Genomic DNA, 26048 nt, shown 5'->3' with positions numbered 1-26048 from the left:
TATGTGTGTACACACCAGCGCTGCCATTCTGCGCCTGTCTGCAGCGCTCCTCTACAACTCATGACGCTGTTCTGAGTCCTGCAGTGCCACAACGTGCCACTCGCATCATTTTGCATTAAAGATGAGTTCAGTCAAATAACATCTAATTGAATGTACACAATGACTTAACCATAAGCTGCAAGATGCATTATCTGTTTGGGAATAATGGAAAAACATTGCATAGTTAATAACAGAGTTGTCCTAGATGCGACACTGTGCGGCTCAGCAATTCTGCATCCTGTGTGCGACCCCCTTACTTACCTTACTGTGTGCGACCCCTTTACTTACCTTACTGTGTGCGACCCCCTTACTTACCTTACTGTGTGGGACCCCCTTACGTACAACCTCACCACTAGATGCCGCTTAATCTCACACACTGGACCTTTAAATGAACAAAAATATTCGTTTTCATTACAAACGTATTATGTCAATATATTATTATGTAAATAAAATTGTCAATGGCAGAAAAGTTATTAATAAGGACTAACTTTTGTATTGTTTTAATTAAGATTAGATCAAAGATTTAAAAGATGATTTCCTTTTCACCGTAGCCAAATCATCATTAGCCAAATGAAAGATTTTGCACATTGTTTTAAATGTGATCAAATGGCACATCGTTGCCGAACTCTTTGTTTCCTGAACAGGCTACAGATGGGAGAGACAGCTGGTGTTCCGGAGCAAACTCACCATGCACACAGCGTTTGACCGCAAGGACAACGCTCATCCTGCGGAAATCACAGCGCTCGCCATTTCAAAGTACGTGCACTGTGTGTTTGGTGGAATGAGACAAAAGGGAAGAAAACTGAACGTGATCTAAGATACTCATGGATTGTCTGTAAATGAGCTGTAATCTGTACGCAGAGACCACAGTAAGATTCTGGTGGGTGACGGCCGGGGCCGAGTGTTCAGCTGGTCTGTCAGCGATCAGCCAGGACGCTCCACTGCAGACCACTGGGTGAAGGACGAACAGGTGGACAGCTGCTCTGGATGCACCGTACGCTTCTCGCTCACTGAAAGACGCCACCACTGCAGAAACTGCGGCCAGGTCTTCTGCCAGAAGTAAGACGCATGAACTAAAAATGAAAATTCCCGATTTGTGACTCTGTTTAGTTTAAGTGTTTAAATGAGTTCTTTTCAATCTGCTGGTTTTCAGTGTTCAGAAATGTTGTTGGTTGTTTCCTCAGGTGCAGTCGCTTCCAATCGGAGATCAAGCGGCTGAAGATCTCCTCTCCAGTGCGAGTGTGTCAGAACTGTTACTACAACCTGCAGCATGAGCGGAGCTCTGAAGAGAGCCCGAGAAACTAGACCCCCCGCACCACAGCTCACACCCCTAAAAAGAAAAATATCTCACTGCTCCCTGTGCAAAAACCCCATTTGTAAAGCACTGACGTAGACCAAAACAGGATCACTAATACTCATTTCGTATATTGCGGAGGTGTCACCATTAAAGAGAGACGATCTTTTCCATTTATGCATTTTTCTGTTGCAGTATGCTCAGTCATCTCAGGATTGGCATCATTGCACTAATACTGCAATGATCCGATAATAGGAAAAGCAATGCGTGTAAAACACGTCCTCCTGGAACGAGATGACATATTGTTTATATTGTAAATACTTACAATGGCCTTTTTAACTCGAAACAGTGAAACAAAAAGTAATTATTAAAAGATAAACAAACACGACACGTTGCTTGTAATATAGTATTATGTTAAAAATCACTTCTGGCTTTAAAAAACAAAACGCGAGTGCGTGTAGTTGATGTCACGAGTCACAGCATCTAAGTCAGAATATTATCGGGGACAATGAATGTTGATCATGTCTGTGGGTTGACATTACTAGCGTGTCTAGTTATGCAAATGCTTATTTTGTTTGTTCGTATGTTTTGTTAAAGTGTTGCCCGCAGTATCAGCGTGTTGCCAATAGAAGCAAACAATTTAATTTAGTTTTTGTCGCCAAACTGCCTTGATCATGTTTTTCTGAAGTGTAGGACGACGATAATATGTACATTTTGAATATAGATGAAAGGCTGTTGATTTTTATCACAAAGTCATTTTTATTGATGGGACAGTTATATCAGGAAAGGTTTCGCAAGCCTTCAGATGATTTCACATCCGTTTTTATTATTATTGTTATTATTATTATGCATTTCAAAGACAGGAGTATTTATGGTCACAAGAAAGATTAGAATACGAGAGATGTTTCTGAAAGTGAGATCTCTGATGATTATTGGATGTTATTTCTCTGTACATTTTTGTGTAGGGTCAGACTTCTCTCGTTCTCTTAACAAGATTTGTTGTCCCTTATTTATAACTAAATTAGAACCAGATCATGTCGAAATGGGTTCATTAAAACCTCAATTTCTTTCCTATTTTTAAAATATCAATTTTAACCGTTTGCAGAGTTGCACCAGTGTAAATGTTTGTTTGTATATTATTAAAGCAATAGTTACTTATATTTTCACTCCATTTACATTGCATGAAAGACTGTAGCTTGAACGTTTTTGGGTAAGATGAAAAAGGGATTTAACACGTTTCAATGTATAAAAAGAAGACTGGAAGCCTAGTAATACCTTACAAGACTATGAAAGAGTAAGTTCGTTGTTTTCATCTGTCCATTTGTCTTTGATACTGTGGGCAATACAATATTGAAAATGCTGCTTTGATATAATGGAGAAAATTCCTTTTATCCTTCTTTTCTGACACTTGCATCCTTAAAAAAAGATGAACATTTTGTTACAAATGCATTTGTTGTTTTTCGTTATTGTACGATTTCTGTCTTTTGCTATCCAGCCTAATATGCACTCTTTAGAGTTTATTATACATTAATGTACTGTAATTCAGTGTGCAATCTTAACATCAGGCTGTCGGATTTTGCTGTCGACAAGCAGCTTAAAGATCAAATGGCTATATCAATCTGAAATTATTTTTGCACCTTGACATGTAGACAAAAAGACATTGAGTAATCATTGTTTTATCAAATGCATTTTATGTTGTGGGCTGTTATTTTTTTAAGGGTGCATTTCATTACAGCGAAATGAACTGTACAAAGTATTTATGCAATTACAAGTTTTTCTTTTTTATGAGTTTTGAAAATTTTCAGCAAGTTTTGTTACTTGTTGCATGTTTAACACAGCTGAGTTTATGTGTCAGTGTATTGTACGTGTTTTGGCATTACGTTTTACTTCATTTTGTCTTTTTTGGCTTATCATTATGGCATTATCTAACAACTAGATCCTGAAGCCCTGAACTTTTCGTGTACAGTTTAGGCAGTATACTGAAGATATATCCCTCCACTCATGAGTTGACTTTTCTACTCTTATATATGGATGTTAAGGACCGATCCCAGGACTGATGAAATACACACGGATTGTCCCTTTTATGGTGGTCTTGTGATAGACTGCATTACTACAAAATCTAGTGTGCAAAACTGTGGTAGCTGAATGTTCATTGTATATTTGTGTTGGAAAAACGATTACATGAAACCCTCTCCCCATAAAGTAACCCTATACCTGTTATTATGATGCAATAGATATGGTACTCATACTTTTTAATTTAATTTCAATTAAATACTTGCTGTTTACCAACGACATTGTATTGTGTTTACATGAGTCCTTTTTCAGCTTCACTTGCACAGTAGTTTTTACATATGTGTAAGATAGTATTATACCAGTAATGATAAAAAATGTGTTTATATCTGAAAGTGATAGTTCATCCAAAAATACACAATTCTGTTATCATTTTTCTCACCCTCTTGTCATTTCAAACCTGCATGACATTCTTCTGCATAGCACAAAATAAGACGTTTTTGAGATTTTTGTTAACATGGCACCCATTCACTTGCACTTGTTTTGTGTCCATACAGTAGGAGTGAATGAGGCCCAGTGCTTTTCTGTTCCCAACTTTCTTCTAAATATCTTCTTTCGTGTTCTGCAGAAGAAAGTCATAAAGGATTGAAATGACAAGAGGGTGAGTAAATGATGACAGAATTCAGATAATTTTTTGGGTGAACTATCACGAACAACAAAGAACAAAAGGAAGTCTCCAGATGAACCACGCCTGTGTTTGATGACTGGTTTCTTAGACACTGCCGAACAGTCATTTGTTTGAGCGATTCATTCTTGTGGAACATGACTCTTAAGCGTTCATGCAACAGTGGTTTACTGGAAACCCACATTAAAACAAGCCAGAGTCGTCTCGAGAAAGCAATCGAAAAATGATTCAAGCGAAATGATGTATTGTGTTTTGGGCTTTATTAAAGTAGGACTCAATGGTGTACAATTGGTTCTCATCCCCCAGGAAAACCATTAAAAACCTACCATTCCTATTATACCCCTCATCACCCTTAAATCCCCAAAATTTTGCAACTTAACATCTTGCAGCTGAGCATTACTGTGTATGCAGTCGTTTGTGAATGTTTGAATCAGTGTTATAACCCCGAGAAGACCACTAGGGGGCCTCAAGATGACGTGCGATATTTAAGACGAGGCTATAAGAATCATTCAAATCCGCAATCCGGTAACTTTGTTTTAGGTCTTTAAACATCGATGTTAACAATGAAATTGCTCTCCACTGATTTAAATGAGTATGTAAATCATGAAGAATTGCTTTCCGCAACGCGACCACGTCGCCATTCACGGACTTCACTGTGCTCTTGTACATTACACACTGTGCAAACATTTGAGTTTACGTGTATAAAAACAGCTGATAACAGTCACGCTTGGGCTGGTGTCGTCGATTGAATGAGCAGGCAGGGCTCCATAGAGAAGTGCTTCCTCGTGTTGATTCAGAGAGAGAGAGAGAGAGATTGTTTCTTATATAGGATACTCTTATTTTATTTTATACAGAATGTTTATATTTAATCTTCCTGCTTTGGCAATGTAAAACACTTTTTTATCATGCCAATAAAGCTTTTTTGAATCTTTTGAATCTTGAATCTTGCGGGAGAGAGAGGGAGAGAGGGGGAGAGAGGGGGAGAGGGAGAGGGAGAGAGGGAGAGAGAGAGAGAGAGAGAGGGAGGGAGGGAGAGAGAGAGAGAGAGAGAGAGAGAGAGAGAGAGAGAGAGAGAGAGAGAGAGAGAGAGAGAGGGAGGGGGGAGTCGTCTTACGAACGAACACAGCAGCGAGCGAGCGAGCGCACAGGGCAGATCTGCGGGCACAAACAAGCGCGCGGTACCTGTGCGGATCTCTGTACCTGCCGCTGAAGATACTTTAACGGTCGCTGTTGGTTAAATCAACCGGATTAACTACACTAACCCCGCGCTGGCTCTGCTTGTATTTGACGCGGACCTCCGACGATATCTATGCATTATTTAAACTGAACTAAGCCAACATGACGGAGCTAAGAAGGCGAGGTGGAGGAGCAGACCCAGACAGCACAGAAAACATCAGCGACAAGGTAATTCATGCAGTAAACTGTGTATTAAACGTTACTCGCGAGGCTGTGTTTACAGTAACAGTGTTATTCCCCTCAGTCGCCTGCGGATGACCTTTCTAGCTAAGCAGCTAACGAGCAACCAGTCAGACCACTTCAGCCCGAGTAGATATTTAGCAAACACCGCTGTCACGGGTTGACTTTAGGATTAAGTGAGTTTTTGAGTTGTGGCATTGCTTTAAAGGGCCGTTTTGAGGCTTTGTTAGCCTGTCTGACATGACAATACGCTGCAAAGACGAGAGCCAGTGATGTGATCCAGTGAGCAGAAGTTGTGTCCAAATGCATTATGGTTGGTATGAAATGTAACATTTAGTGTTTCTTATAAGGCTTGACAGACACGTGTGATTCCCTGCTCGTGGTTTAGGGACATTAAACCTCGTACAGCATTTTAGAAAGACATCAGGCTCGACTCCTTCCGACTGCAGATTCAGGTTTACCATGTTTGCCCCCGTTCTCAGTCAATACTCGCATTGTGCCCCTCAATGAACATCAACTTTTGCTACACAATAAAACACCTTTTGATTTCATGCTTTAATAATTATAAGCAACGCAAAACAGGTATTTTGAGTGTGTGATAAAAAAAACCTTTTCCTCCATTTTGTGTCCCCCCCTAACCAAAGTTACACCCTTGCTAGACACAGTTGAATTTGGTCATGTTGTAATACCAGAGTAATTACAGAGTAATAAACTATTTACTTCTGAGAGAGATGTTTGGACGTTTTGTTGAAGCAAGGAAAGTTCTGGATTGACATTGTGTAATATTATTGTTCTTATCAGTGAAGAAATGATTGAATAACATGCAACAGAAATGTAATGTCATATCGGCTGTGTTTGCACATTGCTGTGTTCTGTGCTCTTATATCGTGTTGTTTTGTGTAGTATAGTCGACGTTTTATGGCTGAGAGAAACGACGCTGTGTTTAGGATCTTTTGAACAAACAGTCTTTAGTCTGACTTTGGCTGAGATCCCAAAACATGTGAGATTATCAACAAATCACTTGGTCACAGTAGCCATCCTTTAAATGGATGTGTTGAATGCATAAGCACATGGCAAGTACAGTTTCACATTTTTATGCTGAGGAATACGCTGTGTATTAACACTACTGAAGCACTGAAACTATAATAAAGTCTCCAAGATATCACACTTTACCTCTATGAAAATATTTGAGTCGTATCTTGTTTGGTACACGAGGGGACCAGCATTTATCTGCATACACATTATGTAGCTGCTGGTCGAAATGAGAAAGACAACATCCATTGGTTCCAAACCCAAGAATTTGCATGATCAAGTCAAATTCTTGACGTGGTGTGATATCCAGAGCACTTGCTTTGTATACTATGTAGGTTTGTCAAATGATTCATCTTGATAAATCACATCAAGAATTTAAGTTTGTGTTCATAATATATGTCTGTTATCTGAATATTCATTTCGTATGTATAAACACCAAAACATAAATACATGTATATATATTTAAGGAAATTTTAAGATGTATCACATATAAACATTTATTAATTTTTTTACTTGATATTTTTCTAATGCTATGTGTGTAGGTGTTAATAAAAACAAATTCATATGCACAGTACACAGACATATATTAGATAAACACAAACTTTAATTCTGGATGCGATTAATCACGATTAATCGCTTGACAGCCCTTATACTCAATGTCAACAAGTCTATATAAAAAACAATTAGTTGTGACTATTAAGAGTAATTTGACTGGTTAAACTTTATTTTAAAGGCCCAATTCTCGCTATTAACAAACCATTAATGATGGCGTATCACATGCAGTTTGTGCCAATCTCATACTATTCTTGAGTGCCTATACAGTAGTATTGCATATGTCGTATCTTCGAAGAGTATTTAGTTTGATCAAATTTATAAAACACGCCAGTTGCCAACAAAACGCAGACGTATGACTTAGTTTGACTTAGTTTGACTTACTAACTTGCTTAATAAGCCAAATTTTTAGCAACCCTCAGAGTTCAATAGACCGTCCTAACTTCGGTGCAGGCCAGTCCTTTAACCCGCTCTCAATGATAGATTCTCTCTGACCTTCTTCCTGTGGTCATGGCCTACTTCTGCAATTCCCCACAGCAAGATGGTTACTCAGCACCCTGTTGTAATGACACAATTCTGTGAAGGCCTAGCAGTGTAGACATGATCATATACTGTAAACACTGTTGGCAATTTGCAGTTAATTTCAGTTATAGATGTTATTACCTTGGTCTAGCTGGTAGAAGTTATTGTAATTACCTTCAAGGCTTAGCTGGTTGACCAGATGCTGTTTTTAAGGATGCACCGAATGTTCGGCAAACCAAATATATTCGTCCGAAAATAGCAGAAAAGGCAAGAATAAGTGAAATGGCGGAATACATTTTTACCGAACATGACGTGTGATCAAGCAGCAACCAGTGCAGAGAGAGAGAGATGCTTTATTAATGCAGCAGACGTGTCGCCAGTGTGTAACGCATTTTTTAAGTGTCAGAGAAAGAAACAGCACGGAACTTACCGGCCAGAGTACATTTCTGAAACATCGGGTATCATGCTATGTCATGCATTCTGATTTTACACTGTTGAACATGCTGTTTTCTCATACTTAACATGGTCAACTTGTTACAAAACCAGTTGGACGTAAGATGTAGTATTTGTGTACTTGATACTCTCCCTCAGCACTCCAACTTGTTTCGGAAATGTATTTATAATTCTGGATCCCTTTGTCGTCGTCACTTGGATTCCTATTCCTTTTATTAGCCATTTTCCCGGAAAATCACGGCAAGGCATAAGAAAGCGCAGTTTTCGTTTATTCATATTTTTAACTTATTATGTTGAATGCCACTTTTTAATGAAGTGTTTTGTTGTAGGGGTACAGAGTACAGTAGGCCTACATTCTTTCAACAGTTTTGGCCTAATATAGGCTATTCAAGAAGGAAGAGGGCTCAGTTTTTTTATTTATTTAGCCCACTTGTTTTGCTCTATTTTTATTATATTGTATTGTATTGAAAAGCAAGACAAAATATAAAAGCACATTTTGACCATTCGGTTAATGCAATGAAAATAAATTCGGAGAAATACGTGAAGCCATGTTTGGTATTTTTTCATTTCGGTGCATTCCTAGCTGTTTTTGCCATTTTTGCATTGCTAGCCATTTAAAAAGATATTTTGGGTCTGCCCCCCCCCCCCCCAAAAAAACATTGGTTATTGTGCAAACAGCTTATTGCAACCTATGATTATGTTTAGCACACCGACCTAAGCTCATGTAAAAAAAAGGAACTGACCCCTGCTACCAATCAAAATCCGGATACGTTTATACGTAATGAATGACTTTTTACATAGTCCCTTTCCAACCAGCAAATTTATCTTTTAAAGGGTGTGCGTTTTTGCTTTTTTCATTCACTTGTGTGATACTATTATGTATGAATACAAATCCAATGCCAAAGTCAATGGATTGTTTGATCACCAACATTCTTCAAAATATCTTCTTTTGTGTTCTGCGGAAGAAAGTCATGCAGGTTTTGGGTGAATTATCCCTTTAAGTTTTGCCTTACTATTTTTTCCCATAAGGCAACAGTTTTTGACAGTATACAGCAGCACACAGCAGCTGTGTTTGAAATGTTGCTGCTATCGCTCTAAGCCCATTGCTTTTAACTAAAGCAGTGAGTGTTCATTTCAGTATTTGCTGCAACAGTATGAATTCCTTCATTCCTTCAATTCTTCCACCCCGTAAAGCATTTAAAGAGACAGGAAAAAAACAAGTCTAGCTGTCATTCATTCCCCCAAAAAACCCTGCAATAGACTCACAGTCTCATTTTTGTATTAAAACTTTATTTCTTTCTCCTGTGGCAATTTAAAGGGGATTCAGTACTTTGTTAATTCCTAAAGTAATGATTTGGAAAGGTGTTTTGCCACCACAGTTCATCGGTTATATGATCTCTGTCAGTTCAACACATTCGGTTACAGACACACGCTGTGCCAGTAGAAACTGAATGAGAGGTATGGTGACAAAGTCATTATGCCTTTTTGTTGTGGTGTCCCTCTCCCTCTCTCTCTCTCTCTCTCTCTCTCTCTCTGCCTCTCTCTGCCTCAATCTCAATCTCTCTCTCTCTCTCTCTCTCTCTCTCTCTCTCTCTCTCTCTCTCTCTCTCTCTCTCTCTCTCTCTCTCTCTCTCTCTCTCTCTCTGCCTCTCTCTGCCTCTCTCTGCCTCTCTCTGCCTCAATCTCAATCTCTCTCTCTCTCCCCCTTTCGGATTAGTGTAGTCTCATTTATGGAACAGCTAATCAGCTAGCTAGTCTGCTTATGTCCGTGTTTGGATCAGATGGTTATAAAGGGTAAGTTAGTTACGTCGGAAATATGTACCATCATGCAGTAAATTTAGCTAGGATGCTTAAAGATGTTTTTGTTTCTTCAGAGCGAAACATATGTGGAATATTCCTTTCATTGAGTTAAAATAATAAGACTAAATCACTGGGGAACTTCAGATGTTTGTGAAAGATGCAGTGCACAGAGACCGTGTTCTGCTGCATGAAAACGCATTTCTTTTCTGCAAGAAAGAATATATAATTTCAATGTTATAGGGATAATATTTTCACTGCAAATTATTTGTGTATTACAGGCTGCTATTCAGTGAAACCCTTAGGCTAATAATAGAGCCACTCATCTGTAGAGTTAGAAAACTCTCTCCTCATCTATCTTTTGTACTGCTAGAACAGCAAGAGATAATGTTTCAGTTTATTGGTCCTCGTTGCCTTTAGCTTTCTTTTCAAACTTCCACTTTAATTTTTACAATGCACTAAATCAATTTACAAACTACATTGATGTAGGTAATAGTTGAGATGAGCAAATTTCAGACCTGTAAATTTGCACGAATATGTTCTGGGGGCCTTAATGTCCACTCATTAAAAAGTTAGCAGAAGGTTTCCTTTACAGGCTTTAATCTGAGTCTTTTTTCAGACATGAGATATCCTTCTACACACAACTTTTTAAGGAATGTCTGACCAATGTGTAAAGTATCTGACTAGGCTTCATTTTTTGAGTGAGTATTAAAGAATGTCTTCACAGGAATGAGATTTTATTAATGGCACAGTGTCTTTCCAAAAGGGTTGTCAAAACAACATACTTGTAGACTAAAGAACCTTGAGAAAACGAGTACATACCTATTTATGGAGTTTTTATCAATACCCGGCAACACTATTTCCTATACAAAGTTCTTCTTTAGCATCTGTCATGCAGAAGACTGTGATAGTTCACCCAAAAATTCAATTCTGTCATCAACCTCTTAAACCTGTTCTTTCTATTTTGAAACATGCTGTTAACTGGACCCCATTCACTTGCCTTGGTTTTGTTTCCATCCATTATTACAGTAGAAGTGAAGGGGTCCAGTGCTGATCGGTTACCGACTTTCTTCAAAATATATTTTTTTGTGTTCTGCAGAAAGAATGTCATACAGGTTTGAAGTTACAAGAGGATGAGTAAATGATAAAATGATGACAGAATTTTTATTGTTGGGTGAACTATCCCTTTAACATGTATACATATTGATCTATTATCAGAGTGAAGCTTGTTTTGCTGTCGTATCCGGGACACTATAGCAGATAAAACAGCTTCCACTTTTTGGCTGTTACTGTAGAGAAATTAGACAGTTTTTATGTACTTCGCGTTGTTGTTTATCAATCTAAAATCCAATTCAGCTACTTTATGAGCCAACGTGGTTGACTGTCTCTGGGTTAAATCCAGATTACAGATTTATTGCAGATTAATGAGACAATTACACTTCAAGCTTTCCAGGATGTGGCTTGATGCCCCAACCGCGTTCTAGAGGCTTTCAAATGAGCAATGACCTAACCTTCCCCTCAACAACATTTCCCTTTGATGATAAGTTATTTAGCACGTCATAGTCTGACTTTTCACACTTGAGCAGTTCGTGCTATAAATCATTAGCTTTCTACAATGCTTTATTCTGTTCTTTTGCTGATGGTTATAGAATACTGACCGTGACAGTAGTGACAGAGGAGAAACGGGTTTGAACTTCGACCTATTGGAAGCACTGACATCAGGTGCCATGCTCTCCAGCCAGATTGATTTTCCTCCCAGTCATTTGTCTAGAATTTGCCTAAATTATTCGGACTAATACTCAGTCCACCCTGTCGCTGTCTATTGCTTTGACTGGTAAATCTACAATTTCCATGAAGAGATTAACCACTGACATTTTGCTTTCGGTCTCTGTTTAGTACACAAGTTTTCTTTACTCTAGTGTGACAGTGAGACATGCACATTTTTCTTTTTCTGAATTGTAATGCAGTTTTATTGTGTGCCTTAAAGGAAATATTTACAATAAGAAAACAAAATATTGTGCAACGGTTGCTCTTTTCCATGCATGAATGTTTGTGAAGCTCTAGAGCACTGCATTGGCAGTGCAAAGTTCACAGGTTTGATTTCCATGGAGCACACATATTGACAAAACATGTATATCGTAAATGCACTTTGATTAGCAGTATTCAACTCGGTAGTAAAAGTAGACAATCGTCTGATGTCTGTTTGCTTTGTTAAGTGTGTATATCTGGAGTGAGCTCATTCATTATCTAGTTTGCCTTTCACGTCGTATATGTGTCTCTGCAGGAGGAAGATGGTGATGACAAGCTCTGTTTTCCCGGTGAGGCAGAAGGAGACACAGAGGGCGACTCAAAAGCGGACACACCAGATGTGCCACCTTCCACAGATAACACTCCACAGTGTCTGAACAAAGCCCTGGAGGGCTTGTCATCGAGGTGCTCGCAAACAACTCCCTAAACAATCTTCAGAATAAAGGCATTATATATGTCGATAATGCATGCGAGAAACATAAAAGAGGATAACTAAATTCACCTATAACATCGTTCTTCTTAACTGGTTTAACCTGTTTTACTCCTGAAAGATACACTTTTATGCTTTCCACAATACTTTTTTTGCTATATTGCTATCCACAAAAGGGAAGGTTTAATAAAATCCGTGCCTTGTGAAAATTGATCCAGGTATTCTTTGCAGACACATAACTTTACAGCAAGTATTGCTCACCTACACAGTTTGATTCTGATCAATAGGAGAGAGACTAGTGATATTTGATATGCAGATGAGGTTAGACAGGGCGGTTGACCCCTTGGGAGAATACAGTTGACTTTTTCTTTTAGCAGCCCACATCCTTGTCAGTTTTACGGTTCCGTTTTTCCTTCATTTACATTTTTTAATTCATTCTCCAGCATTCTCTTCAAACTGACCTGTACTGTTTAACAAATACAAAAGTTTGTTCAATAGAAAACTGGCTGCATTGAACCACAATAATAAGAAACCAGCCATGGTCTGTGGTTATGCTTTATTGTAAATGCTTATATGATTATATATTAAATCCAGTGGTCATTTCTGACCCAGATGAGACCCTGTCTGTTTATGTGATGCTCTGCTGTCTTCAAAAGGCTGCAGAGGCGCACTGGTTCAGCCCAGACAACATGCCTGAATGCCAAATACCGGCGCCTGGCTGAACACTTTGTGATGATGCTGACTTTTTCTTCTCTCTCCCTCATGATTTTCCTCCATTGACAAATCCCCCCTCCTTTCTGTTCAGCTGCATGTGTGAATGATAGCACCTGCTCCGTTCCTGCCTAGCAAACAGTTTATGACAATGAGGACAGAGAAAGAAGAGTTCATATTTGTGACTTATGGAGCATCATTTATAGTTACATTTATTCCATCTGCCCCATTGATCTAAGAATTGTGAAGAAAGGTGGCCTTCAAAACAAAGCAAAGATTGAATCAAAGTTATCATTGTTGTTTTCTTGTAAAGTTGTTCATTCTGCGTGTGCCGTTTAATTCAGATGAACACTGTAGCAGTGTGTAAACTAAATGCTGTTCAAAGTGAACCCTTTCATCTGTGCTGTCAGATCTATTTGTCCATTAATACTTAAATGTATGGATATTAAAAAACAGAGCATTAAATTGCATTAAAATGACTATCTTGTTCTCTACAGATGGAAGAACTGGTGGGTAAGAGGCATATTGTCATTGTCAATGATTATTGGCTTTTTGCTCATCATCTATTTGGGACCCATCATGCTCCTTTTAGTGGTAAGTATGAATACAAACCGTACATGTCACACAGACACATTTAATAGGGCAAACACACTTACCACAGTCTAGACAGCATTTAGGGTTCCAAACTGGATTAACAAAACCTGTCCTCCATAATGAATTACACTCATTTCATTTGTAACCTCACCAGACTATGCAAAATAAATTGTCGAAAAACCCAAAGTGCTGTGTCGTAACCAGACATGCAACAAATTATACGTGCTACCATGTATAGATGAGTTTGTGTGCAGCGTTGACCAGCCGCAATGGTGACAACAAGTTGCTTAATTCCTATTTGCGATTTATTCCACGGTTCGCCCCGCCCACTGTGAAATCTCATTGGCCCACAATTCTGTTCCACATAACTATACATTAAGATACTGTAATTTATATATACTTATATACATTACATTATAAAGTATATCAATTGTAAAAATGTCAAAAAAAATGATGCTCATGCATTATATTATATTTTATGATTGGTAATAGTTTGTTCGGGCAGATTGGTTAACACAATACAAACCATTGTTATTTTATTTCTAACTTGCATTTTATTGTTCATTTCATAGGTCATGGGTATTCAAATCAAGTGCTTTCAAGAAATTATAACCATTGGTTATAGAGTTTACCATTCCTATGAACTGCCGTGGTTTCGGACACTTAGTTGGTAAGTAAAGAATAGTTTAAAGCTTATCTTCCACCAAAACTGTCTCTCTTTCTCTATGTCTGTCTCTTTCCTGCTCTCTAATTTATGTATTTTACACTCATTTACTACAGCAAACAAACAAACACTCACTCTCTCACGTTTTTCAGTCAACTTTTGCAATATAATCTATGTGGCATAGATAAAGTAGTGATTTTCTGGACCTGAACAAAGTGCACTTCCATGTTGGAACCTATCATAAAGTACACCCATCTGCACGCTTTGTTTAAACAAAAGAGCTCTTGCATTAAATAAGTCACCCAAGCTAACATGGTAAAACCCCACAGAGTTGCCACAGTCTTTCACATAACTATTGACATAAATCTTTGCTGTTCTGTATTTCAGGTACTTCTTGATTTGTGTGAATTACTTCTTTTATGGCGAGACGGTTGCAGATTATTTTGGCGCTCTCGTCCAAAGGGAGGAACCTTTGCAGTTCCTCGTGCGTTATCATCGCTTTATTTCTTTTGCACTGTATTTGGCAGGTGAGTGTAAAACGTTTCATGAGGACAGCAGACTGTCAGATGTTTTTGACTGTAGGCCACTTTCCACAATTAGCTTGCTCCTATAGTTTATCACAGATCAAACCGAGTTCAAGCTTTGGTTGGTCACACCTACGACATACTTGTGTAAACATGTTGTATGCTCTGTGATGATGGCTGTTCAGTCATGATTCAGCTCATGAGAATTAGTTAAAGTTAGTGCCAACTGGAGGAATAAAGCGAAAGAAATAAAGAATAAGAATGATGTGCTGTCATGTAACTTGTACAGTAGGTGAAACTTGTTATGATTAAATTCAATTATAAAATCGAAAAATCTATCTTTTTTCCAAGGTAACTTTTGCCCAGATTATGTATATTACATAATGAGTTATAAAGGAGATGGTGTTTATGATGGCTATAGTTTCACAATATAGCAAAGCACTGAATGCTCTGATGCTTGAATTAAATAAGTACCAAATAAATAGAGAATGTCAAATATTACCAATACAAATTATTTTACCAGCTCAGGGACAAGACAAATACATTGCGGCATCTGTAGTAGAAGTGAGTGTAGATATACTGTAAATGCACTGTATGTTCACACATACAGGACCAGAAGCGCATGTGTTATTGCCATAGATGTACAGCAGCATGCCGGCAGCTGTTACAGATCTTCCATCACTGCAGTCAATAGACATTTACTGTCACTCCACCAGATTGCAATGCCTGTAATGTCTCTTATGATTAATATTGTGGTGGAGTTTCCTCTTTTTATATTAGCGAGAGCCTAAAGTATCATTTCTCATCTAGTGTTGTGCTTTTGTATAAAACAACGCCATAATGCTGTTGTAATGCCTACAGTAATAAGTGTAAAACAAATACACATTTAATTTATCTCTGATGTCTTGCAGATGTTTTAAATGTCGTGAATAAACAGTGATACTATATTTCAGACAACTAACTGCATGTTATTTGCTTTTTCCAGGTTTCTGCATGTTTGTGCTGAGTTTAGTGAAGAAACATTACCGCCTGCAGTTTTATATGGTGTGTATCAGTACTTAATGTGCCAGCTTTAACTAAACTGCTCATTTCATTCACAGTCATCACAAGAGTATTATGCCTCATGTAGATTCAATACAGATTTATAAAAGTGACAGCAGCTTTCATCTCTCCTCTTTGCTTTAAATGATAAATGAAATGACAAAATTGTTGCATGTCATACATTTTATTTACAGTATTGTTCGCTTGCAAGTTTTGCACAGACTCATAACTTGTGCTGTAGATTATTTTATTCTTTTATTTTATTTAAATTCTCAACATTTCCCATTTAGCCATTTTGAATTTATCCTAAATTTGATTGATTTGCGATAGTTCTTTTTTTTCACTTCCATTTAATCTTGCAAAAAAACAGTGTATAGCTGATAAAAACATCCAAACAACTTATATCTTATATGCAGAACTCAAACCTCAAACGTACACTTTGCTTATGATGCCTTGCAAGCTTTGTTTTTTCGTCAGGAACTGTAAACCTAGTCTTGATGTGCATTTCTGGCTACTTATTAACTAGAAACGATGGGTTAAAGAAGGGCTGTTGAGCAAAATAACTAATAGCATGAACAAACGTTAAATGATACGTCAACAGTTTTCTTTTGTGTGGTCACACCCATTCGAGATAAAGTTACCATACAGGAATACTGAACAGCAAAATAGTTTGCTTACACATTTTAAGCCATTTTCTAGTCTTAGTTTAATCTTTAAAATGTAATCACTCTTCAGCGGCAAGACAGGTACAAATTTCTGTCGTGCTGCCTCACCGCACAGTATTGCTTAGCGCTGTGATTGTGTGTTTGTAACTCACTATACATTATCATCAGTTTTCAGTGATGTATCAGCCGTTCACTCCGTGATTGTTTGCGTATGTCTGCGTGTGGGTGGTCACTGTGCGTGCGTGTTTGTTTGTTTGTGCTTGCCATTCCAGTTTGCTTGGACCCATGTGACCTTGTTGATAGTGGTGACTCAGTCACATCTGGTCATTCAGAACCTGTTTGATGGAATGATCTGGTAAGCCCACCTGACCTGATAGACCTGTCTTTCACATCACTACTTGACAACTGCATTGCTTGTGTTTGACGAGGTTTCACTTGATAGCAGTTTCTTGTATCCTGTACGATTTTAATAATACATCTCTATCGTATTTTTTTAGGTTCATACTTCCAATCTCTACAGTGATCTGTAATGACATCATGGCCTACCTGTTTGGCTTCTTTTTCGGAAGAACCCCATTGATTAAGGTGAACCTGTTTTGTGCAAATTTAGCAAAAAGCATTCTCATTCCTTGGTTTTATGAACTTTTCATAATTATAACTGGGAAAAGTGCACAAGGGCATAAACAAATCACTTTATATTCATACTTTATCCTTTATGTCCCCTCTCAGCTCTCCCCTAAGAAGACCTGGGAAGGTTTCATTGGAGGATTCTTTGCAACGGTGGTGTTCAGCTTCTTTGTGAGTAAATCATTAGACTTTTCAGGTTGTATTAATGTGAACCACTGACAACCACATTGTTAAATACTGACAGAAAGTTCCATGTCCTTTGATTTCAGTTTGCGTACCTGCTGTCCCAGTACCAGTACTTTGTGTGTCCGGTGGAATACAACAGCGAGACGAATCGTTTCACTGTGGAGTGTGACCCATCAAATCTGTTTGTGATGCAGGAATACACGCTGCCTGTTGTGGTGCAGAATGTGATAAGATGGGTGAGTATACGACAGGCCAAATCCTTGTGTTTAAAGCTCGGAGTAATATTGTCCGGTTTGAGTCCAATGATGATCTATTTTTTTTGTTTGTGTGTGTTGGTTTGGGAATGATGACTGTATGTTTATTTTTTCACAGAAAACCATCAACCTCTACCCATTTCAGATCCATAGTATTGCACTGTCTTCGTTCGCCTCTCTGATCGGACCTTTCGGTGGATTCTTTGCCAGTGGCTTCAAACGTGCTTTTAAAATCAAAGTCAGTCACCATTGAGATGTCATTTGTATTTTTACATTTACAGTTATGTGAAAAAGACTGTATACTTATAATTATATGGTTTTACATATCAGAACATAATACCAAATCATCTGGTACTTACAGTGTGTTTTGTAAAAATAAGTTGACTGTATATCTTTACATACGCTTTGCTTACTAGCAGTGACCGAATTCACTGTCATTCTGTTCTGTTTTATTATATAGGACTTTGCTGACACCATCCCTGGTCATGGAGGGATCATGGATCGCTTTGACTGTCAGTACTTGATGGCTACATTTGTTCATGTTTACATAGCAAGTTTCATCAGGTGAGGAATCTGCTCATATCTTCCTCATCCTTTCTCATTTGGGCAATTCCAACGTTATAGATGTGACATTTTCAGTTAAAACTAATACAAATAAGCAAAAATATCCAACAAATGGAGAATGGATGGCTCTTCATAGATTAGGTTTACAATTCAAGGTTAACATTTGCATTGAATTGCCCATTTGCTTATATATGGTCTGAAAAATATTACTCATGCCAGTTAAATGAAAACAGAAATATAACAATCATTTATTATATTTATATTATTGTTATATTAAGCTCCATGTCAGCTTGAGATGAGTGCTTCTGTGTTTGGTTTTCCTGGAATCCCAGATGTGCACACCCAGGAGTTTTAACACGTTTTCTCTCTTTCCTAGGGGACCGAATCCCAGTAAGGTCTTACAGCAGCTGCTGGTCCTGCAGCCAGAGCAGCAGCTCAGCATCTTCAACATACTGCGTAATCACCTGCAGGAAAATGGTTTGCTGCCTCCTGCTGTGATGGAGGGGCAATGACAAAAAACCCACTGCAGACAAACCCAGCTTATGTCTTGTTGACTATGATCACACGGGCACACTCCCATCTAACTGTAAACCAGCGGCTGCAGCTTCCATAGAAACATCTGAGAGTGACATGTGCTGCAAAACTAACTCTCACATTCAACCCATGAAATACTCAGTGAATAGAAATGGCCACAGGAGGGAGACATTGTTTGGAAAATCGGAGGTCTTCCAATCAACAAACATGCAAAACAAAAGAACTATGTACATGGTAAGTGAATGTATAGCACTGTACAATGGGGTGACATTGTTGCACTGATTCTGAGTGATTCTGTCCGTACGTATGAGTACTTTGTGACTGCAATAACTCATGGAGACTTTGGAGATTCATAATTGTCATGGTTAAATAAGCTTGATTTATAACAGGGTCCTAAACTCAAACCATTACAAAACAAGTTCAGAAACAAGAAGCATGTTTTAAGTCCTACTGTTACTGCTTAAAATAGCCATGTCCTTCTTTCCCTTCCACGATGAATGGGTTTGTGTGAGTGTCTTGTGTGTACATATCTCTTGTGTATTATGGTACACAGATAAGATCATATATAGAGAGAGAGAGATTATATGTTTATTGAAAAATATATGACTTAGGAAATTATACAATGGAACGTTATGAAATGATATGCAAAAAGACCTCACCCTGTCTTATTTTCCTCGATTAAACCTCTGTAGGGGTGGAGAATTACTTGAGCGGAAAAGATGATATGTGAATCTGCTGTGTTTACGCTACTCGACCATTCATTTTAGTTGCACTGTATCCAGAAGGGTGAACAAACTCTTTAACAAACATTGGTGCTTTGAATAGCTATGTGATATTTTAAAAGATTGAAACACAAGTAGTGAATTATTTTAGAAATAGACACTTGTGAACGTATATTTCTTGCATTGTCCTCCCTGCAATATTGTTTTTACCAAATAATATGTACCAAAGCTTTTGCTGTAACGCAGTTGGTTCATATGAATCTAAACGTTGTCAAATGGTACAACCTTACTTGAAGAAATATAGAATCCAACAGAGTTGAAGTATTTAGGAAATTAGGTTTCTACAAGGCACTTCATATCATCTTTACTCTTTGCCAAGCTTCTCGTGCAATAACTTGTGAATGGATGTGTAATGTCTGTGACTGTTGCCCAAATTACACATCAGTCGACCCACACAGAATCTTCTGATGAAAAGCTACTGTATGAAAATCAAAAGGCTGTACACAGAAAGTCAAATTCTGAAAATGGCTTGCATGTTTAAGATTTTGGTTACTACTTTTAATAAGCTTTCAGCTACCCACATATCGATCTCAGCCTGGATATTAAATCACGGTCGCACAAAGAAAAAAAACGTCAGTAGATTCTGCGTGGGATCCCAAATTGAGCACTGTGTTTATTTTAAAAGCTACATTTCTGTGACTTTGTGACCCGTCTTTATTAATTCCTCTGTAAGTTTACATATTCTCTTCCTGCATAAATGCTACCCTATAGACTGTATAGCTGTAGGTTTGGCTCAAGCAGCTTTAGACATGATGCATCCATGTGAGAATGTAGTATGTGTAGTAATTTAAACCCCATCAGACCAAAAAGAGTATGCACCTCATCTATCAGGTGTCTAGAGCTTGTTTTGTGGGTGTCACAATTTTACAAATTTTTAACTAGTTTGTTTTAGAGCCGCTGTATGATTTAAGTTATACGTTATCCAGTGTATGATGTTGTGCAAGCTTCTACTGTTACGATGTTTAACAGCGAATGGGTTTAACAGTTCATTTAATCATCGCAGTTTGTTTTTCATCGTTTTGAAAAAAATGAGAAGCTTTATTTATGTGTCTGTGTTTAATTTTCACAACTGTTTTCTAATTTAAATTGGAAGGTTTTTAATAGGATGAACTTGCAAGACATGAACAAAGTAACATTATTGGCACTTCTGGGAAAAATAAAGCTAAAGGTAATTTATTATTATGACTTGGTGAATAAACTCTTTACTTTTAACCCATTCTTATGCAAGTCTAATTCTTTACATTCTTTACAGAGTTACATCAAAGTACATCTGCAAGCCGCAATGAGTTTTTTAATTTATTTTTATTTGAACAGACAGAGATGATGTTATTTTCTTTACAAAAATGTGAGAACGCTTTTTGGACGAGTGCGTTTTACAGTGTCACATTGACAGTTAGAATGGTTACAACATTCAGATGAAACACAATCACACAACATAAAACACATCTTACAATGGCTTATGCATTTTGATGTTCAAAGTTGTTTTGTTACATGCTGAATCCAGTCATGTAAAGTGCGACAAAGACTTGTTTAAGGTGCTTTGGTGGTTCATTTACATGAAATCAACCACAGATATTTTCTGACAAAACTAAAAACATCAGGTTATGTATGTATTTCATAACCTGAAGCGTGTTACTTTGGAACTCCATGCATCTGTATGACCATTTTCTGCCACCAGAACTTCACAGCTTCCTCAGCCTTAAAGTATGTATATGTAGTCAAATGTCCTTTACATAAGGTTAAGAGTGCATCATTTAAAAAAAGATAATGATTAAAAATTGTAGAAACAACATAACTGATCATGAACTCTAGCTGTGGTTAATGTGAACTAAACTGACCTTACGTATGAACATTACAAATTATATACAAGAACATTGAAACAACAAAACTTTCAGCATGCTAGTAAAACAAAAGTAGGCATTTTATGATGGCTTTGTGCATATCTAAGACAAAAAATGATTTCGCTTCAACATTCCAAATGATCACTGTCCTGAGATCAGTAAAGACCCTGAAGCTCTCACACATCCTTATCTGTTCCACAGTCCATAACACAAAGTGACTCGATCAGTTTGCATGACATAACCGTAAACATCACAAAGCTGTCAGTAGCACAATTCATTTAGATAGGGTTGGGAAGCGAGCCTAACCTTTAAAATGATAAGTAAAGCGGACGGACCTAAAACCCTTCTCTGCTAAGTTCATATGTCATTAATTGGAAGCTGTAGATCATCTTCCTCTACAGGAATTCTGGCCACATCCGGTCTTGCAGGACAGAAGAGCCACCTCAGCAGCGCCAGAGCTGCACGCACCAGCAGCCTCAGTAACAGAAAGGCGAACGGCACGCCTATCTCCATCATGTGAAAGATCGGGGCGCTGAATCGACTAAGAACGCAAGTTAAGAGAAACGTTCCGAGTGCCACACAGGGGTAGAGAGAGAGCTTGGCCAGCATGAAAGCGTGCTCTTGGCCGCCGTACCGCACGTACGGGTGTAACGTCTCGCGCTCGTTGAAGAGCGCCACTATAAACATGGCCAGCTGGAAAAGGCCGGCGAAGAAGATGATGACGCAGCTGATCTGCACCGCCTCCAGCTCGTTGCGTGAACCTCTTGGAAACTCGTTGGTGAGCTGGTATGCGAGTGGCAGGCCGCCCACAAAGGCCAGGGAGAAGGTGTTGAAAAGACCCATGAGGCGCGTGGCCTTCGTCACATGCAGGAACAGAGAGTGGTGTGTGAACCAAAGCAGCCCGACAGTGGCAAAGGAACCAAAGTAGGCAAGGTACTCCGGACCATAACTCAGAAGTGCACTGAGCAGACTGCCGTTAAACTCCTTCTTCACAACAAACGGATCAGGCACGTTGTCTTCACTGTATATAGAAGACAGAAAAGATTTATTCAAGTTCTTCAACTTTCCAAAAAGTTTAAGGTTGGGCTGTCGATCGATTAATCGTGATTAATCGCACTCATTTACATTTATGCATTTGGCAGACGCTTTTATCCAAAGCCATTGCTTTATAGCCATTGCTTTTTTTACTTGTTTCTGTGTATTCATCCAGAATAAAAGTTTGTGTTTACATATTATATGTCCCTGTACTGTGCATATGCATTTAGTATTTATTAATTTATAAAAAATATATAAACTTTGGATTAAATGATTGGTAATTATAAATAAATGCATGTATATATTTCTTAAATGTGTATACATAAATGTGAATGCGTTTATAACTATTATCCACAGTACACAGACATTATGTAAACATAAATGTTTATTCTGGATGTGTAATCGATTGAGATAACAATTTAAAGATAACATTTAAATGCTGAACGAACATTGATTTACCCATTAACAAAAGTGTGTGACTTAACTAATATAGCAAACATTAAAATAATACAGCCAAAATAAATAGCCTTAGTTTAATATACAGTAAAATATTGTGCGGTCCAGAGAAATACAAACCAAATGTCTAAGATGAGCAACGTGGCGACGATAGCATAAACTCCATCACTGAACGCCTCCACACGCTCTTTACTTAAGGGCTCACTGGGGACGTAGTTGTATAAAAGCACATGATCTGTATCTTCCACCTGACCTGAATTTATAGAACCAGTGACAAGACAAGAGTTCGGTCAGATTACAATTGTCTATACCATTGTAGGGCTGTGCAACTATTTGTTAATAATCGTAATCAACAAGTTTGGCATTCAAAAAATAAAAACAAAATAGCTGAAGCGATAATTGTGCCGCATTCTATTTTGCAATAATCTACAGCTGTGCGGTTGGTTTTTACATGATAATTTTTATTGTTCATCATTTGAATTCAAGGTCTTTATTTTTAAAGGGAAAGTTCACCCAAAAATGAAAATTCTGTCATGAATTACTCTCTCTTTAGTTGTTCCAAACCTGTATTGATTTCATTGTTTGGTTGAACACAGAGAAAGATATTTGCACGAATGCTTGTAACCAAACAGTTCTTGGACCCCATTGACTACCATGGTAGGAGAAATGACAAAGGTAGTCAAAGTGCCCCAGAACAGTTTTCTGACCTACATTCTTCAAAATATTTTATTTTGTATTTAACAGAACAAATACATTTATACGGATCGAAGGTGGGTTAATGACGACAGGTGAACTATCCCTTTAATGTTTTAAAAGTCATGGAGTAATCATGTTAGATAAACATACCTTAATATTGACCAAAATAATCGTGATTATGATTTGTGTCGGCCCATATACCGTTGTTTGTATAAATCTTTTAAAAGACAGGAGAATTTTTATGTTTTGTTCTCACCACCAACGGCTTTATTCCAGATCCACTTGAAAGACTGAGATATGTAGGGCAGGAATATTACAATAGCCAGAAAGACATATGACTATGGGGGACAACAGAAATGTGTTAATATTTGTTGTATATACTAACACACTTTATAACATTTCAGCATGAATTGTGTATAGTATCAAATGTAATATCTAAATACAATTTAAAATTTCCCTACCAGTTGGAAAAAGATGAATGAAAAGATGATGGCAAAGAAGCACATGATGGGAACCTTCATGATGACTTTGAGAATGTGGTGCTTGTAATAAGTTGGATTCTCTGACATCTGGATGTGGTCATTCAGAAGGAAGGGACGGCTAAATCCATACAAGACAATCAAAGCCTAGTGGCACAAAGAAACACGTCACCAAAGTTGACATCATGATATCAATGACCTTGCTTAAATGTAAATGAATGAGCACTGTTAATGGTTTTATTGGTTGAATGTTCCACGTTATGATTTCCTCACCTGAATTAAGCCAATCACAATGACACAGGCACAAAAGAAAGTAAGGCCCAGAACACTGCCAGGAAATGCTGCCATAAGGGAGAACTATAAATAACAAATACGTTCAATAAAATGACACCATTTTTGCATTTGTTCATATTATTATATTTATAATATTTGATTACCGTCATAAAAACAGTGTAAGATTTGCAAATTTTGCAACATCAGTGCACGCTTTGTCACATGAATAGATTAACTCACTGTGTATGGAAGGAAGGTTATGAGCATCATACAAGCCTGAAATACAATAAAAAGGAAAAGTTGAACATCTCTACACACTTAACAAACAACAAAACAACGTCAGCTTTCTTTATGCTCTCACCAGGTTAAGAAGTGCAAGGGTATCATCAATGCGCTCAATGACCTGAAACAACCTAATAAAAACGTGTAAAGGAAATCTCGAACCGACTGAATGTAATGTAAGGCAGTGGATGAAGGGAATAGTTTATATGAAGTTAATATTTGAATTCTGCCGTGCTAATGTTTACATGCTCTCACCTGATATGTGCAGCCCAAGCAACAGTTACAATCAAGAACGTCATCAAGTAGACGGAAACCTTCGTAGTGAGCAAAGACTGAATACTCTCCTTCAGTTCCTGAATATGGAGATATTACATCACTTTATGTATAAAGTACATCAAGTAAAGCATAACACGCTTCATTTCAAATGCAGCCATTTAAAAGATTAGGGTCACTTATTCTTTAACAATATGTTTTTCACTTTTTAGAATAATAGCAAACTCGCATCTATATATATGGAATAACACTGACGTTAATGTAGCTATGGGAATGAGGTTATAAACCTAAAAAACTTTCATATGACTGACAAAATTTGATCAGCTTGCATTCCTTCAATCAGGCAAATTATTTATTCATAATGCATTTATTAGAAACCTTTATTTACAGTAAGTGACCCTGCACTCTTAAAGGGTTCTGTCTATTTAGACAAAATAACTTGTTTCACCTCATTATCCTGCAATTTTGTATGTGCAACAGGTAAAATCTGTGAAAATAAATTCATAAGAGATGTAGTTGCCTTTTTCACATGCACACATTATAGTCTGGTTTAATAGAACTGAAACGAAGTGCTGTTTCTCACCATTACAGTAGCGATGATGGCCAAGAGCGCATCACTGTACGCGAGCAGGCGGTGTGAGGATTGCGTGCTGCTGTGAACGTCTTTCTCTAACGACGTAACGCTCTCCAGAAATAAATGCGATGGATTTCTCGGCGTTCCTCTTTTCTCCATTTCCTCGTCATCGTGATGCTCGATTATTTCGTTTTCATCGTTGTCTGCCATGACAGCAGCGGTAAACGGCGTCAGCGGACGGCGCAGGCATGAACGCTGTTTGCAAACACTGATGACGCAACGTCAGCTGACCGGAAGTCCATCTCCCCGCACGCGCATGACGGCGCTCACTGGTCACGTGCATAGACAGCGTACACTCACACATGTATACAGGACGATTGTCCTCGCTAGACTCATTTTGGTTAAATGTTTATTTTTCTTGCTTTTTAGTACATTTGTATTAATATGCATTGCTATGCGCGTGGTTTACAAGCTGTACTTAACTGTATATATACAGCATCATGTGTAGATGGTCTGCGAAATAGAATAGAATAAACAAGCAAGGCATATAAATAAAGTTGAGTTGAACTTTTAATATTTAACGCTAGGTTGCGCTGTTGTTCTAGATTTGTTTCATATTTTGTCATTACCCTTAAAACGAGGCTGAAACCAGCTTCTTATTCGCAGTTTCTTATTGACGCTATCCGTTCCACCTTAAAAACGCGAAGCAATCCGCTTTTCCAGTTTCTTATTCGC

At 37.9% G+C, this 26048-nt stretch overlaps 3 protein-coding genes across 6 annotated transcripts in view; 2 read left to right on the top strand and 1 right to left on the bottom strand.

The window, feature by feature from the left end:
- wdfy3 (WD repeat and FYVE domain containing 3) overlaps positions 1-3630 on the top strand; it is a 60753-nt gene extending 57123 nt beyond the window's left edge. For all 3 annotated transcript variants that reach the window (XM_079479400.1, XM_079479399.1, XM_079479401.1), the window contains exons 62-64: positions 684-795; positions 901-1098; positions 1224-3630. In XM_079479400.1, coding sequence (XP_079335526.1) covers positions 684-795; positions 901-1098; positions 1224-1344 — 431 coding nt within the window. In that variant the 3' untranslated portion in view covers positions 1345-3630. The remainder of the gene's footprint in view (positions 1-683; positions 796-900; positions 1099-1223) is intronic.
- A 1385-nt stretch (positions 3631-5015) lies between these two features.
- On the top strand, positions 5016-20587 carry cds1 (CDP-diacylglycerol synthase (phosphatidate cytidylyltransferase) 1). 2 transcript variants are annotated; one of them, XR_013786318.1, is made up of 14 exons: positions 5128-5432; positions 12085-12233; positions 13467-13563; positions 14136-14233; positions 14615-14754; positions 15737-15795; positions 16730-16812; positions 16955-17042; positions 17187-17255; positions 17354-17506; positions 17643-17762; positions 17985-18088; positions 18465-18856; positions 19315-20587. XR_013786318.1 is itself a non-coding variant. In XM_079451004.1 (13 exons), exons 1-13 carry the CDS (start codon positions 5367-5369, stop codon positions 18598-18600), a joined length of 1362 nt encoding a protein of 453 aa, XP_079307130.1. In that variant the 5' UTR covers positions 5016-5366; the 3' UTR covers positions 18601-20587. The 2 variants fall into 2 exon arrangements, 1 of the variants encoding a protein (XP_079307130.1); XM_079451004.1 differs by having other exon boundaries at positions 5016-5432; positions 18465-20587.
- Positions 20588-20674: 87 nt separating this feature from the next.
- tmem175 (transmembrane protein 175) lies at positions 20675-25652 on the bottom strand. Its single transcript, XM_079449929.1, has 10 exons — positions 25323-25652; positions 25188-25226; positions 24722-24819; positions 24546-24597; positions 24425-24460; positions 24185-24268; positions 23894-24058; positions 23689-23770; positions 22857-22989; positions 20675-22266 (listed from the first exon to the last, which is right to left on the bottom strand). The coding sequence occupies exons 1-10, from the start codon at positions 25521-25523 to the stop codon at positions 21603-21605; spliced, it is 1554 nt and encodes a 517-aa protein (XP_079306055.1). The 5' UTR covers positions 25524-25652; the 3' UTR covers positions 20675-21602.
- Positions 25653-26048: the final 396 nt, after the last annotated feature.

Source organism: Barbatula barbatula (assembly GCF_947034865.1).
Source record: "Barbatula barbatula genome assembly, chromosome: 2".
NCBI classification, from domain to species: Eukaryota; Metazoa; Chordata; class Actinopteri; order Cypriniformes; family Nemacheilidae; genus Barbatula; species Barbatula barbatula.
The sequence above is the reverse complement of the archived record's forward strand: the minus strand, read 5'-3'. Positions and strand labels throughout refer to the sequence as shown.